Genomic DNA, 16,267 nt, shown 5'->3' on the forward strand with positions numbered 1-16,267 from the left:
TGGGGTATGTGTTTTCTGTAGTCCCTTGTGCCTGCTTCCCTCTTGCTTTAAACACAAGGGTCTGCAAAAGGTGTATTTGAAGGTTGAGGTTTTGAAGGTGAGGGGGTTTTGTACATATTTCAAAAGTTCAAGTAGCACTCAACTAGCAGACTGATTGTGAGTATGACAAACAATTCTCCCTGCTGTGATGCTGTTCATACGTGATGGGAATGGAAATTCCTGATATGAGAAGCTGTATAGCTACACTGAACACAGCGTATTTTCTAGTTTAAGGTCCTGATGCTCTTGACAAGTCTCTTGTAGTCTCTCAGACGCTTATAGTAGAATGCTGAATGCTTTCTTCCCATGACCTGTACTTTTCAATGAGTTGAAAAATATTGTATTTACTTTTGTAGTTATTGATGTCAAAATTGTAATTACATTATAATTTATAAAATTCTGTAAGATTATGTGATATTAAAGTAGCCAGTATATATGAAGCTGTGCTTGGTTTTGGATAACAACTAGAGCTTAAAATGCTTATTATTCATTTAGGTTTTGGTCTTAGCAATAGGCTTGGATTTAATGAATGCAAATAAAAATAAAATCCTAGAGTTTAGATTAAAGTACAAAGAATAATTCAGAATTTTCAAGTGAGCAAGTATTTTTGCTTATGAACTCTGCATAAGGCTGCAAACCAAGGGTGATCTATTCCCTGCCTGTGTCCTGATTTCTCCACTGAGATACTATATTCAGAGCAGGACTATGGTTCCCCAGCAGAAAATCAGGAAAACAGCCAATGGATTTCTGAACTCATAAATAACTTTCTGGTGTAGAGGAATACTATAAGGTCCTCTTGGCAATTTGGACCTTACAAAGTTACTTGTGTCCTAAGAGAACACAGACACAGAAACTATTCCTGTTTAACAAAACAGGTTAGATATTCTATAGTCCCATAACAATAAGTAAAAAAAAAAAAGTTGCAATATGCAAGACTGCAAAGCTATTGTCCAAATGCTGAAAAGTAAAACCAGATAGAAACTTTCATTACAATATGAAAATCACCCTCAAAATTTTAATAAATGGAAACAACTCCACTTAACAAGCAATAACAGATTAATCTAGGTAGTTTGAAGCACACAAGAAATAGACTCCATTTGTTTTTAGATTAATAACTGTAATAGTTGTAGAAATGTTTCTCTTTTTTCAGCAGTTTTCATTTTTAAGACTTTGTTTCTCCTTTGCTAAGAGCTGCCATTTTTCCTGTTCCTCCTTTTCCTGTTCCTCCCTTGCCTTCATATATTCAGGTTTCTAGTAAGTCCTCAGTAATTTCTACCCATAGACTGAAAACCGATACAGCTTCTGTGTTCCAGGCTTTTTGCCACTGCTAAATGCATCTAGCACTTTCCGCACCCCTGGTAGTTGTGTTCTGATCCTATTTTTATCTAAATTGCCAAGATCTTTCCTTTATGGGAATATCAAGTACGGAAGTAATAACATTAAACTTCAGTCCTTCTATCCATCTGCATTTATATTGTTTCAGAGCTACAAGATTTGCCTTAAGGTGCCTCTCATCATAAAGAAGACTGTAGGGATAATAACATAAGGCTGTCTAATTTGTGTCCAGCTTTACATTCCTGTATATTACTGAACTGATTATTTTCTTTGTTTTTCAGAAATAATAAGAATTTTGTCATTCCTTCTTAGCGGTTACTTGACCAACTTTTTGCTTTTCACATTTTTCAACTCATATAAGGTGAAAAAATAAAACAAAAACCATGACTCAATCGACATTCTTAAACTGACAGAAAAATATTTACTAGATATATAGAGATACTCTGCAATTGGTATCATTTGCCCTGTCTAATATGGATGGCACAAAATACAGATTTTTTACCAGTATACCTTTTGCATATTTTGAATGTTTTGGTAAACTACATAGTCTGTAGAGTAGGACACAGAGGGAAATGTAAGTTGTTTGGGTTTTTTTAGTTAGTTTAGTTTAGTTCAGTTTCCCCACTATTTTTAATACAGCTGTTCATATTTCTATGTCTACCTTTCAGTAGTAAATTTAATTTGTCATTTCAATTCTACAGTATAAGTAAATCCTTCTTGAGCTGGAAAAATACCCTGATAAGAAGACTGACTATGAAATAGTATCTAGAGTCTTATTTAGATTTTCTAATAAAACTTCAGACACCTTTACATTTGATTTTCTACCTCTCTGTGGTCAGAAGCCAAAAGTCCAAATCTCAAAGAATTGGAAAAATCCACTATTGAATTTTGTAGAATTGCAAAGACAAGATAAAATGAAGAGTGTTCTGAATTTTCTTTTTTTTTTTTTTTTACTAGTGTTTATGTAGCTTTAGACAGATGTGGCTGGACAAACACAGAGAGCTGCATATTTTTACTGTGCCCATTAAAATCCTAGAAATTATGGATTCAACTCTTCCTGCTCAAAGCAGGATCAACTACAGAGTTAGATTAGACCATTGAGGTCATACCCAGATAGTTTTTATTACCATCACTTGTGGAGGTTCTTCTCTTATTAGCTTGTTCCAGCTTTTTGTTATCTTCACTGTTTTAATGATCCAGCACATAGCTTATAGGCACCATTTGCTCCATGATCTTGGTGAGGCAAACCAATCTATAGCTGCCTACATCTTTCTTCTTGAGGATGGACATGGAAATTGACTTTTCCAGTCAATTCCAACCCTGCAATTATCATGATCCATTAAAGATATGAGACAGTGGCCTTTCAATGGCATTGTAGATCTTCCTCTAGCATTGTACCTTGAACTTACCCTCTCTGCTCCCAAGGACTTGCCTATGTCCAATTCACTCAGCTGCAGCCTAAGTACATATTCCTTGACTGTGAATGATACTCTCCACAGAACCTGCCACTGGGAGGTTTGACTGTTTTTATCTTCCATGTGGTCCTTTTTTGCACTTGACTTTCATCAGGAGTCACTTCTGAAGTCCAGGCTTGTAATTTGCTTTTTGTTTTACTAACTTCTCTCAGGATCCACTGTCTTAAATTTCATTGTGTCATGGTTACTTCAGTCAAGTTTGCCAACATATTTCACAGGTCCCCTTTCCCCCCCCACCCAAAGATCTGTGCGGAGCAAAGCCAGTAAAGTGCCTCCTTTAATTACAGTTTTTTTCCAATTTAGGCTAGATAATATATACTTTGCATTCCTAAGAACATACAGAAAACCTGCTTGCAAAGGACAATGCATAATCAGTATTTGTGGAGATTTTAAGTGAGGTACTTCATGACAGTTAGGAGTTCGGTAGAACATAATCTGTATAAATTTATAAAATCATACCCTAGATAAAATGAATCATCATTTTAAAATCTGATTAAAACATATTACAAGCCATAGCTTATACTGAATATGTAACAAATTAAGAAGTACAAAATACTCAAAATTATTGCCAAAAATAATGTTTCTCACTATTTTTCCTCTACTTTTTAACAGAATAAATTGAGAAAATGCAATAGATTTAATATACTATCATATAGCACAATAAGAATCGCTTCAGAAAACAGATCCAAACTTTCTACATCTTTCAATAGCAAGTATTAAAGTGATATTTTTCTTCATTTTTCTCTGTTTAAAACAAGTCAAAACAAAATAATGGTGTGAAAACCAACCACAGCAAAATGTTTTATGTAGTCTTAAAGCATCTATTTTAAAGTAAAAATCCAGTACATTGCATAAAATGAAGTAAAGGGCACCAAAAAAACTTATATTGCTTTCGGTTCTTGTGCATTTCTTCAGACTCCACAACAGTTCCTAATATCTGTGTCATTTCTGGTTTCATTCCTGGTACTACTTGCTGGTTTTGCTCCTTCTCCAGTCTTGATTATGCTATTTGACTACTTGAGGAGAAGCTATTGCTGTGCCGTAAGATTTCTAAAACCTGATACTTTTATAGGAAGAATTTCAGGTGAGATCTCATCAGAGCCTGAATGCTCCCAAATTAATTTTTGTTGTTAGTGTTGAGGGTTTTCTGGTTTTTTGGTTTGGTTTGGTTGTTTTATTGTTGGAGTTTTTTTGTGGTTTTTTTACATTTCTATTTCCCACAAAAGAAATACAAGAAAGTCAAATTATATATTATAGCTCCTTTTCATTGTTTGGGAGTCTCAAAAAGCTAGAAAAAAGAATTATTCATTAGAGATTGATGTAATTCACCACTACCCATGTACATGGGCAGCTCTCTTTCTCTTTACCTCGAGGAGTACACTTGGTGGGTGTCCCCACTCAAGAGAAGAATCTCCACTCATTTATCTCAAGAAGGGCTGTATCAGAAGAACCTGACTGTTAGAAAGTCAATAGGACTTTATAAAATGATTTATTGACAGTCCCCTGACTCCAGTGGTTTCCTCACCATCAGGATGTTAAAGGGGTTGAAGCCAGACTGGTTTCAACATTGCCTGGCCTGGGGATCTGGGGATCTATCTGCCTCAGCCCACCACTGATACATTTGCAAATAGGGCATTGTCTTGGTCGAATTCCAGGAAGGGTTGTCCTGCTACAATGACAGATCTGAGTTCTTTTTTTTAATGTTTTCTCTTAACATCAAAGAAACACACACATTTTTGTTCTTTCCAGTCCTCAAGATAAGGGTCAAGGGCAACACTTATTGTGGCAAAAAAGGTAGAACAGAACCATTAGAAAAGTACCACTTACATATAAAACAAAGAAATATTTTACTAAGACTACTCAAATCTTTCTACAACTGTTTGGATGAAAAGTGAAGGACTTTGAACACAAAATATAAATTTTTCATCACAAATACAAAAAAAAATTCAACTAGAGCTTCTTTTTTTTTATTATCACCTTGAAAAATTTAATAAAACTTTTTTAAAAACCTGCATTTAGTTTTGTCTTTTTCAGTTCTCTAAGGAGTGATACCAACTTTTTCAATTTTGAGTGCTATTATAGAGAGATGAAATAATCAATAAAATGAGAAAAATTAATGGAGAAAATTAGGCTGAAAGGTCTGATGGAAGGATAAAGAAGAAAGCAGAGAATTAAGGACAGTTTAGAGGCAGGGAGTGAAAGAAGAAAAATGCACATTATATAGTTCTAAGACTTGACTTGTTTTCTGACATTAGCAACAGAAGCATATGGAAAACACACAATAAAAGCAGTATAGCAGCCTTATGTTCATTCCCAGATATCTGTAATTAAGATCTGAGGAACTTCCAACATCAAACATTGCATCTTAATTGTGTTGTTTAGTGCAACCTACTGTCCATGAGTTTAAAAACAATTTATTCAAGTAATATGGTTGGAACACAGCAACAACCAAATGACCACCAAAATTCCTGCATCAGAGGGAAAGTAGCAAGGCAATTTAGATAAACTTTTAATATTAACCTTGACTGCTAATCTTGTGCTAGTTTGCATCAATGGCAAGTTGCGAGTCAGCAGTGCCCTGGCAGCCAGGAGTGCCAACTGTGTCCCAGCGAGCATCAGGTAAAGCATCACCAGCTGGTTGAGGAAGGGGATTGTCTCTCTCTGCTCTGTGTTGGTGAGGCCTCAGCTCCATTACTGTGTGAAGTTTTGGGAGCCACAGTTTAGGGACATCACACTGGTAGAGTGTGTTCAGAGGAGAGTGACTTAAAAGGAGCAGCTGAGGTTACTTGGTTTGTTCAATCTAGAGAAAAGAAGGCTGAGGGATGACCTCATCACAGTCTACAACTTTCTTAGGGGGAGCAGCAGAGAGCAGGGAGATGCTGATCCCCTCTCTCTGGTGACCAATGACAGGACATGAGAAAATGGAATTAAGCTGAGTCAGAGGAAGTTCAGATTGGACATTACAAAAAGGTTCTTCACCAGGAAGATGGTGACTCACTCCAACAGGCTTCCCAGGGAAGAGGGAAGATTTCAGTGAGGATCTGAGTCATATGCTTAGTCATATGGTTTATTTTTGTTAGTTTTAGGTGTCCTTCAAAGAGCCTTGTGCATCCTTTCCAACTTGACATGTTTTATTGTATTATTTAACCAGAGTACCAATGCTATTACTTGGTGGAGTGGAAGTAGGTGCAGTAACTGAAATGGACTTTGAAGGGTGAAAGAAGCAAGGATGACATATCTGAAGAAGAAAGTAAAAAGAAATGCTCAGCTGCCTAATCTCTCCTGAGGTGCATTGAGTACCCTGTTTGGCTTCCATCATGTGGCCCAGAAGTGTGCAAGGTTTTTATAGGTTAGCTCCAGGCCTATGTTGATGAATTAGATACTCTAAAATGTCTGAAACTGGCTCTGACATCAACATTTAGGGGATTGATTCTCCTTTTGAATTGATTTGTTAAAAATAATAAAAATGAAGGCAAGGCTAAATAATACAGAATATGAAAACATAACAAATTCAGGTAGATGACAGCATGACAGAGAAGGCCACAGAAGTACTTGGGTCAGGAAGATATGCTACCCCACCATCAAAAAACAGATTGAAAATCACACACATGGATTTGTCTTATCCAAGCTCTAGGGAGGAATGGGTTATGAAGATAAAATAATAATGATGTTCTATTATATCATTTTGTACAAAAAAAAAGTTCTAGAATAATAGAAAAGGATGACAAATGGACTCTAAAAAATCTAGATACTTAAGCAGTCACTTATTCTAATGACTTCACAGATCAATCTCTATATTTTCATCAAACCTAATGTCTTTGTTTCTGAGGTTTCTACTGGATGTTCAAAGGGGATAAAACTGAACTTTTCCTTCTCCTACAAACTTTATCCGCCTTTTACCTGTGGAATTACAGTGAATAAGTGAAATCCTTAAGCCCACAAATAGAGTATCACAGTTGATTATGTCGTCTTTCTACAATCAAATATGTATGCTATGACTGAATATGTGATTTTTCTTCTGGAGAAAAACACTGAGCTCTGCTTTCTATTTGCATCATAATGGATCCTAATGAGCTCTTATCTTCATCACTATGACATTTTGCCTACCAATTCCCAAATATTGAAAAGTTACAGCCTAGAGTTCCAAAAACTGGCTGCAGTAGAAGGTATCTTCAAAACTGAAACAAGAACACAAACACACTGTCAAATTGTTTTGGTCAATGGACTTTGTTGTCAAATCTGATAAATGTGATAGTGCATTGCTTACAATTTCTGAACAAAACTAAAGCTCTGGTAGACATTGTCTGTTTGTTGGAAATTATGTTTGATTTGTGTAACATTCCTAAAAACATGGTGACAACATAAGATAACATAATGAGATGTAACTTTGTATTTCACTTTGTATAGTAGAATAGATGGAGGCACTTGCTGGATTTACACTTAACTTCCTGAGAATCAAAGAAAGAAGGTAATGTAATCTTAAAAGGCATGGTTCTCAAGGTAAAGAGGGAACATCACTTAGTGTAGATTGCTGATGTCACTTATAGCTATGTGTTGTATAAAAAATTGAAATGGAAGAAAGCTATGTTTGAGTGAAGACAAAAAGTAAAATTTCTTGTTTCAGTCCTAATTCTCTTGAAAATTCAATCTACCTCTCTAGTTGGCTTCTTTGGGGATATTATTTATTATTATTATTATTATTATTATTATTATTATTATTATTATTATTATTATTATTATTATTATTATTATTATTATTATTGCCATCATTACCATCATTGTTATCATTATTATTTAGTTGTTCTTTAAAAATTGCCTTTTCAAATAGGCTAGTTTATAAAAGTACTGAGATGGTCGGGGGGAAAATGGTTTATTACATAGTTCTGTTCCATTCTCTCAAAAATGAGGGAAGCACACAGAACATAATGTCAATATCAACAGTTATGATAGGAAGTATGAGAAAATTCTCATTAAGTTAACTGTTACATACTCACTGCTTCTTTACCCAATAATACGCACTAAGATAATGGTTCTGAGTGTATGCTAACCCCCAAATGTAATATAAGATTGTGTCCTGTTTGTTAACTGAATAGAAGCAGCTTTTATTTACAAAGATTGTGGAAAAAAATAGCAATATTTAGAATTTTGCAACATGAAATTTTCATTTTCATTTCCTTTTTGACAGATACAACTGTGATAATTACATATATATATCTATAGACTCACATATATACATTCATAAATACCATTTGTGTTAAAATATGCAGTTTTAAGCTCTGAATTCTGATAGAAATAGAATTTAATTTTCAATGAATGGTGGAATAATTCACATAAAGCATATTTTTGCAAAGTCAGTTGGGTGCATATTTCTGTTGAGGTTTAGTTGCTTTTGAGTACCATTCAGGTGACTAGCACCTACTTTCTTTTTTTCCTGATATTATTTCAAGGGCATGTATGAATACACCTTAGTATAGCTTCTGCAAGCCTTGAAATTTATGAAATCGTGGAGCCTTATCTATACATATAGTAAATGTTTGCCGGCTGCAAGAGCTGTCAGTAGAGCTTTACTCTTAGTAAAGACATAGTGCCAGCTGGTGTCCTGTGCAGAGCAACACATTTGATTTTAAACAATGAATCATAGAATCAAGTTATATTGGTTACTATAAAACAAACTAGAAATATATCTGGCTGAATTTAGTCATAAAGGTAGAAAAGACTCTTAGTTTGGAGAAAAGCTTTCTGGGTCCGCAAATTCATTTTAAGCCAGGAGTTACCTGCTATGAGTCTCAAGGATGAAAGAGTTTATTATGTATTCTCTCTGCCAGATCAGCAGTTGAGAAAGGTGACATCCTGAGATGCCTGACCTTTCTTGATGAATAGGTCAACATGCCTTTAAACCAAGATTTAGGGCTGTTTCAAGTCTTCTGATCTACAAAAAGCAGCAGATCATTACAAATTCATCGATCTCTTTGATTTCCCACTTTTAATCTTCTATCTCAACAGTGGAACACAATTAAGATTTACAAAAGGTGTCACCTTTCAGAATTAAGTGTAATTAGCGAGTTCTTTTCACTTCAGTTCAACTTTTGGAGCAGTGTCTTGAAATCAGTTAACACTGGTCATATTTATATTGGTGAAATAGATGATTAATTATTTCTGTTAACTATTGATTAACATAAGGCACTTAAAAAACCCCAATCCTTGTACTCTGTTCAATAGCTTGTCTTGCTTGTTTAGGTGAGCTGCTACATCACAGAACCTTTCTGCCCACTTAAGCTCTTTTCTTTAATAGGTAGTATAAACCAGTAGGGATAAAATTCTAAGTAAAATGGGTAATGCTGAGGACCTGACATCTGTATTTTTTTTTCCCTTTGGACTGGATCTTGTCTGATCCTGTAGACTGAATACTCCTTTGCAGCTGAAATCCATTAGGTAACTTCTTTGATTTACCTCACACAAACTGTGGAAAATCACACATTTTCATAGAAGTTTGTGAAAGAGATGTAATCCTTCTCTTATTTATTTTTTGTCCTCCCTCTATTGTTTGGGTGTTTGGTTTTATTTAGACAATAAGATTATATAATAAATAATCTGTGAACATAAATTATTAATTTAGAAGTACAAGATACTACTGATTTCCACTGATCACTAACTGGTGCATTAAAATTTCTGTTTCATTTGTCCATTGCTTTTGATGCAGCAAATCATTTTGACTTTACTTCTACCAAACGACCAAGTTAAAGACTCCTAGTTGAATTTAAATGATGGTTAGTAAATCTGAAGCAACAGCTAATGCAAAATGGTCTCAAATGGAAATCTCAGTCACACACCTAAATTATATCTTTGCTGGCTGTGAGAGATTTTAGCTCATAGAACATCATTAATTTTTTTTTTCTTTTTGTGGTTTTTATCTATTATTTGTTTGTTTTATTAAAGCATCTTTTAACAGTAAATAAAGTCACTTATTTATAAATGGTCAGAAAAAAATATTTGAAGAAGGGTTATAAAGATAATATAAATATATAATTAAAATAAAAAGGAAATAACATGAACAAGCACAGCAGGAAATGTTCCTCAGTGATGAAAAAACAGTCAATGAGGAGTTTCTGGTGATAGCACCAAAGTATATTTCTCATTTGATCTTTTTGTAGTCATCTATTGCTTTTTAGCAATTACATAAATATAAATGTGAACTTTTATGAATCGGGATGTTTACTTCTAAAGTTCATAATTGCTAGAGTTGAGCATAACACAAAAAGTGATAAAACTACTACACCTGATGAATCATTTTCCATTATTAGGATCAAAGGTCATATATATGTCTTCAAGATGCCATACTTGCAGATGTGATATAGTAGCTTAAAGCACTGTAAAATTATGACGCCAATTCAACTTTCATATTTTAGTTTGTATTTGGAATGAGGTAAGAGAGCAAAGGCAATCAATTACCAGGCTGGCTGGTAAACATTAACTTGCTTATATTTACTATTTTTAAAACAATTATTTATTTCTCTTAAACAAAATAGTTAACAATATACTAAAGGCTAAATACTTTTTCCTGGTTTCCAAGTTCTCCACTCATGATTCTTGTGTCTTTTATTAATGTGTTTTTATATTGTGTTTTCAAATTAATCCAGCAATGTGACCATCTTTTATGGAAGCATGTGGTACACTATTTATAGCTATACCACATCTATCTCAAGATCGTCTTGGAATATTTACTAACAAGATCAGAATTTCACGGTAGATGATATTTAGAAGAATGCCTTAGCTTAAAGCCCCAGTAATTATAATCATACCTGATACTTGCTGTGGTTTTCATTAATCTAAATCAGATCCCTAAAGAGCAAGCCATGCACATTTTGTAGGTATTTGGAAATGATTTTCCTTGGAAAAGTTTCTTCACAAAAACATGTTATCACACAGTGATTCTATTATTTTTTTTTAGTGAATAGCATGTTAAACTAACAGTTTTACTGAAGATTGATAGATTGTCTAAAGTCACAGGCTGCTATTCAAGTTTATAAAAATAAGCCTCAAGAACAATGACGAGTACCTCTGGAATATGCAATGTGTTTCAATAATAAGTAGTCTTTCATACTGAGAGGTTATTCTGTTTACAGCTGGGACATCTGCATGATTGTAAGATTGTCGGAAAGACTGAACGTTAACTTCCATGTCTGTTTTATAGTCATATGCTAAAGTGTCGGTTCATATCACAGCAGGCAAATTGAAATTAAATGTCATGCTTTATTTAGCTGCCTATATCCATTAACAATATATTGCTCTTGGTAATTTTTAACTATTATGAAAATATATTTTTAAAAGTTTACATATATATGAAATTTCTAATACATATATCAATGCAAATTACACCTATTTCTATCTTTTTTGCAGACTTGTCCTCAGTTCTGTCTCTGACTATTTTGCTGCCATGTTTACAAGTGATGTTTGTGAAGCCAAGCAAGAAGAGATAAAAATGGAAGGCATAGACCCCAATGCACTGTGGGATCTTGTTCAGTTTGCATATACAGGTATTGTACTGGATACATTATCTTAATCATCCAAAATGCTTATTTACCATTTCTAGGGCTGAATTCAGATTATCTCTTATCACCAAGCATAAATATGTCAGACTTGGCAAATCCAGTAGGACAGTCAAGAAAATGATATATTTTTCCGTGGTTTTCAAATACTTAAAAAAGTGCCTCGTGCACATAATTCAGATTACATAAGATCACTGAGGGAACTGCTGCATTTTTTGCAGAATAGCCTCATATTGCAGTCTGAATTAAATTTCAGTTTCAATAATTTCATAAATCTTTAAAAGTTTAAAATAATAAAATGTTTTTAAAGGTTTTATTATGAGCTGGATGTTTTTACTTTCATTTCCTGTTATAAACTGGTACTCCATTGTGTAATGTAAACTTATGAATAGCTGACAACTCAGATTTAATAACTAAAAGCTTTCTTTGGAATAATTTTTACATTTTAATGTGCTGTAGATTTGGGGGGTTTTCTTCTTAAGCAAGTTGTTATGCACAATGTAACTGAAGTGCATTAATAAGAAAGAATAATAATGTTACAAAATAAAGTAATTAGAAGAGAGGAAATGCCAGGAAGAAGCTTTGTCTTCCCTTGACTTGAATCCTATAATTATAAAATAGATGTTGTTTTCTATTTGTTTCTGAAGAGACATCCTTATATTGTTTAAATTAACAGTATTTTATTATGATGTTCTATTGTATATTTGATTTAGCTTCAATTTTAAATGGATACCCCAAACCCAGCAGTTTTAGTCTTCTCTAAATACACATGTAATAATTTAATCACAAGTTGTTGTTTGCTTTGATATATTTAATCAGGAAATGTGCTGGGTTTTTCATGACAGAATAGCTTTACCATCTTAATAGGAAACAGAAACTGCAAATAAATATAATGTAAGTTAAAATTGCTCTTTTTGAGAATAGGATTTGAGAAATACATGTTCTAGGAATGTCAGATCACCATTTATGTAGTACTCTACATGTTTAAAGGTTAGTGCTTACTACCTTCAGTTGTGATTTTGCCATTCAAGAATGTACATCATCCAAAGCATTTCAAACTAGGGATCTGTGAAATGAAGAACATATAAGTAGCTTTCATGAAGCATAAGGATACAGTCTGATTCCTTGATATGAGTGTAAAATGAGTGACACAGGAATACTGGGGCAAAATCAAGAATACTTTAGCACAGAATAGCAAAAGGCCTTACTGTTAAATCATTCTGTAAGAGGAAGGTAAAAGAAAGAGGAGGGAAGATGAAAATGATGGACAGTGTTGTTCCCCTGAGAACAAAACTGTGGGAATACTCAAGTACTGCATGGGGGTTTTGCCTCAGTTTTCACTAAAAGATCACATAGAAACATACAGCACAGTTGTTATTGACAACAAAACAGAGCTAGTAAATGTAGATTAAGAAAAGAAAGAGATACCGAAGAAAGGAAAAAAACCCCAAACTTTACCACTTTCAATATGAATGAAGCTATCTCAGAACTTTATGGTTCTCAGTTCTCAGAACTTTGGAGACTGGATGAGGCGAAAAAAAAAAATAGAAAAAGCAAACTCCTGCTTTCTGTGGAAGATTCAGATTTTCAACTGCTTTATGCTCCTTGATTTGTCTATGCCATGTGATGTACACCATTTATTATATGAGGTGAAGAACTTGGAAGTTTCTTTTTGGTGTTAGGTAGATAAGAACCAGCCTTCATGATGAAAAGGGAACTTCAGAGATAGCATACTTCTTGTGTTTTCTAATTTGTCTTCTGTGAATTTGCATCTGTAATATTCTTTCATTGAAATAGTTACACAAGGTCCAAACTATCTTAGAAATGGCAACCTTATGTACTATTGTAATGTCACTTTGAAGAATTAGATACTTAATGTGATAACCAAGGAGTCTAATTTCGGTCACTTGCAGTGGTAATATATGATTACCCTTTTTTCCCTAACTTATTTTGGAGACCAAATAAGACTTTAAAAGTGTCTTCTTAATTTTACACTTGCAAGTTTCACTAATATTTGCAGACAATAGCACAGTGATAAGATTCAGTAAATGTGAGACTTTTTACATACTAAAATAGTACATGTATTGGATGCCATGGACCGTTCTGGGTTTGGTTACTCTGTCTTGCATTTCTTTTCCATCAAGTTCTTTGTCCTATCCTATTCTGATTTATCTTTATTTATTCTTAGCTTTTGTCTTTTTCTCTTGAATTTCATGCTGGATTATTTCTTTCTTTATTCCTTCTCTCTGCATCAGATGTCGTAGCAGACACCTAAATTTCTTAGCTACAATTAGGCTAGTGAATTAAGCAGCACTGGGGAACATTCCAGGCACTGGAGCATAGTTATATGTATTGATCCTGACAATTTTAGCCAAATCCAGCTAGCAATCTCCCTAAAAAATATTGGCTATAGCTTGGATACTCAGGCTCATCATTAGTGCTCATGAGAGCATTCAAAAATGCTGTGGGGAATTTAGCGATAATTCACATGATCAGGGAATTCCTAGAAAAAATGGTCTCAAATATATTCAGTTTATTGAGACTAAATACAGTCTTTGGTTCTCAGTTAATCATTCTGTTTTCCCTTGACCTTGTGAGACCAAACCCTGATTTTTTCACTTCCTGTTCATTTCCATCATGTCTCATTATTTATCCAGCTTTGTAATTTCTTATCTCTTTTCTTACTCTCTGATTCTTTATTTACCACCAGTCTAGTTCATTCCTCTTTTCCTTTGAGTCAGTTCACTTTCCTTGTACTTCATCGATATGGACAAGGGAACACTGAAAAGTTAAGAAAATAGCCACTGTTCTGATACCCAGTAGCATAGCAGCCAACATTTCCTTTTAGCCTCTTGATCTGCAATCTGGAGCATACATTTATCTAGACTTTGACAGACTTAGACAATATCTGGAGAATCTGGCTGCCAAATTCCATTTACTGAATGCACAATATGTGAAAAAGTTTTCAGCAACTCATGTCTGTGACCAGTTTAGCTCTTTATTCTTTTGCCTCAGGAATAGCAAACCATTTTGACAAATAGGCAGTTATTCAGTCTTCTGTTTTCTTTTTTCTGCTGCTTCATTCTTGGCTCAAGGAGATTAAAAAAAGGAGAAAAAAAAGAAAGATGAATTTCACTTATAGTTGCTGCTGTTATAGAGTTTTTTCCCCCTGTGGATAACTGAACATTTCAGAAAAAGTACAGCTGAATATGGGTGTGTTTGCAAAAATGTAAATGTTAAGAGTATTGCAGTGCAAATATGTTTAGATGTGATTTTAAAAAGGAAACCATATTCAAATTTTATTAATTGCAATTCAGTCAGGTTTATATTTTTTAGAATCTAGTGAAATTATTTAATTTTTTACTGTGAATTGTACATATTCAGTAGGAGTTCAAGAATGGTAAAATATGCTTATCTTAGATAAAAATATTCTGAACTAATACCAGACCCTTCAGCAATACAATCAAATACTTTTGCAAAAATATCAGAAGTTCAGAAAAAGGGAGGTTTTGTACCAGAGCCCTGAAAGTATATTGATCTGAAATGAGAGTTGCTAACATCTACTTATGACCATTGTGAGTACTACCCCATTGTGGTGAGTTTACCTTGGCTGGACATCAGGGATTCTATCAAAGCCATTCTATCACTCCCCTCTTCAACTGGGGAGAGAAAACATAATGAAAATCTTGTGGGTTGAGATAAGGATAGGGTATGATCCCTCATCAATTACTGTCACAGGCAAAACAGTCCTGACTTGGAGAAATTAGTTTACTGCAATCAAATCAGAGTGAAATAAGAAGAAGTAAGAAATAAGAACAAATCTTAAAATACCTTTCTCCAGCCCTCCCTTCTTCACAGGCTCAACTTCACTCCCCATTTTCTCTACATCCTCGCCCTCAGCGGCACACTGAGGCCAGAGAATGGGAGCTGTTGTCAGTTCATCACACACTGTCACTCCTTAGTCCTCAGGGAGAGGATTCCCCGCTCTTCTCCTGTGCCAGCATAGGGTTCTTCACACAGGAGAAAGTCCTCCATGAAATTCTGGAATGAGAGTCCTTCCCATGGGCTACAGTTCTTCACAAGCTGCTCCTGCACTGAAGGGTGCAGTCCTTCAGAAGCAGGCTGATCCAGCATAGGTCTTCCTGTGGGGTCACAAGTCCTGCCGACAAACCTGCTCCAGAGCAGGCTCCTGTGTTCATGGGTCCACAGATCCTACCACAAGCCTGCTTCAGCACAGGCTTCCCACTGGGAATGCATCCACCCTCTCCGGTGTGGGGTCCTTCATGGGCTGCAGGTGAATATCTGCTTCCTCCTTAATCTCTGAGGGCTGCAGCCCCCTCCCTATTTTCTAAAACTTTGTCGCACAGACCTAATACACCCAACAAAATAAAGACTACATTTATTTTCAATATATTCCATTTTTTATATCATATGTATTCAATATTAAGAGCAATTTGTCATATAGATATTGATTCTTTTCAAAGTCTTACCAAGTGAAAAACTACTAAATAATATGTCAATGGGAAACAAAGTAGGTAGGTAGGTAGCAACACTGAGAAATTTAATTTAGAAAAAAAACTCCAACCAAAAGCTACCAAAAAAAAGGGTGTGTATTGTCTCTTTGCCAATTATGTAAATTCAGGATATTACTTACTTAGCAAAGGAAAATGAGCATTTTAGCTCTAATCGACTTCAGGAAGAACTTTCCATCTTTGAGAAATCAGCATGCTAAAAAAAGCCAGTAATTTTTTGATGCTATGTATAGGAGCAAGGTCAGATGAATGGTTAAGTAAGACACAATGTTAACTTTTGTTTTGCTTTGGTTCTTTTCTTGCTTGACTTTTTTTCTCACTCTTTTTCTTCTTTTAAAAT

The 16,267-nt window shown here is 34.5% G+C and overlaps 1 protein-coding gene across 1 annotated transcript in view; it reads left to right on the forward strand.

The window, feature by feature from the left end:
- KLHL1 (kelch like family member 1) overlaps positions 1-16,267 on the forward strand; it is a 229,987-nt gene that overhangs the window by 65,958 nt on the left and 147,762 nt on the right. Inside the window, exon 3 of the mRNA XM_071570584.1 lies at positions 11,247-11,383. Coding sequence (XP_071426685.1) covers positions 11,247-11,383 — 137 coding nt within the window. The remainder of the gene's footprint in view (positions 1-11,246; positions 11,384-16,267) is intronic.

This window comes from Pithys albifrons, chromosome 1 (assembly GCF_047495875.1).
Source record: "Pithys albifrons albifrons isolate INPA30051 chromosome 1, PitAlb_v1, whole genome shotgun sequence".
NCBI classification, from domain to species: domain Eukaryota; kingdom Metazoa; phylum Chordata; class Aves; order Passeriformes; family Thamnophilidae; genus Pithys; species Pithys albifrons.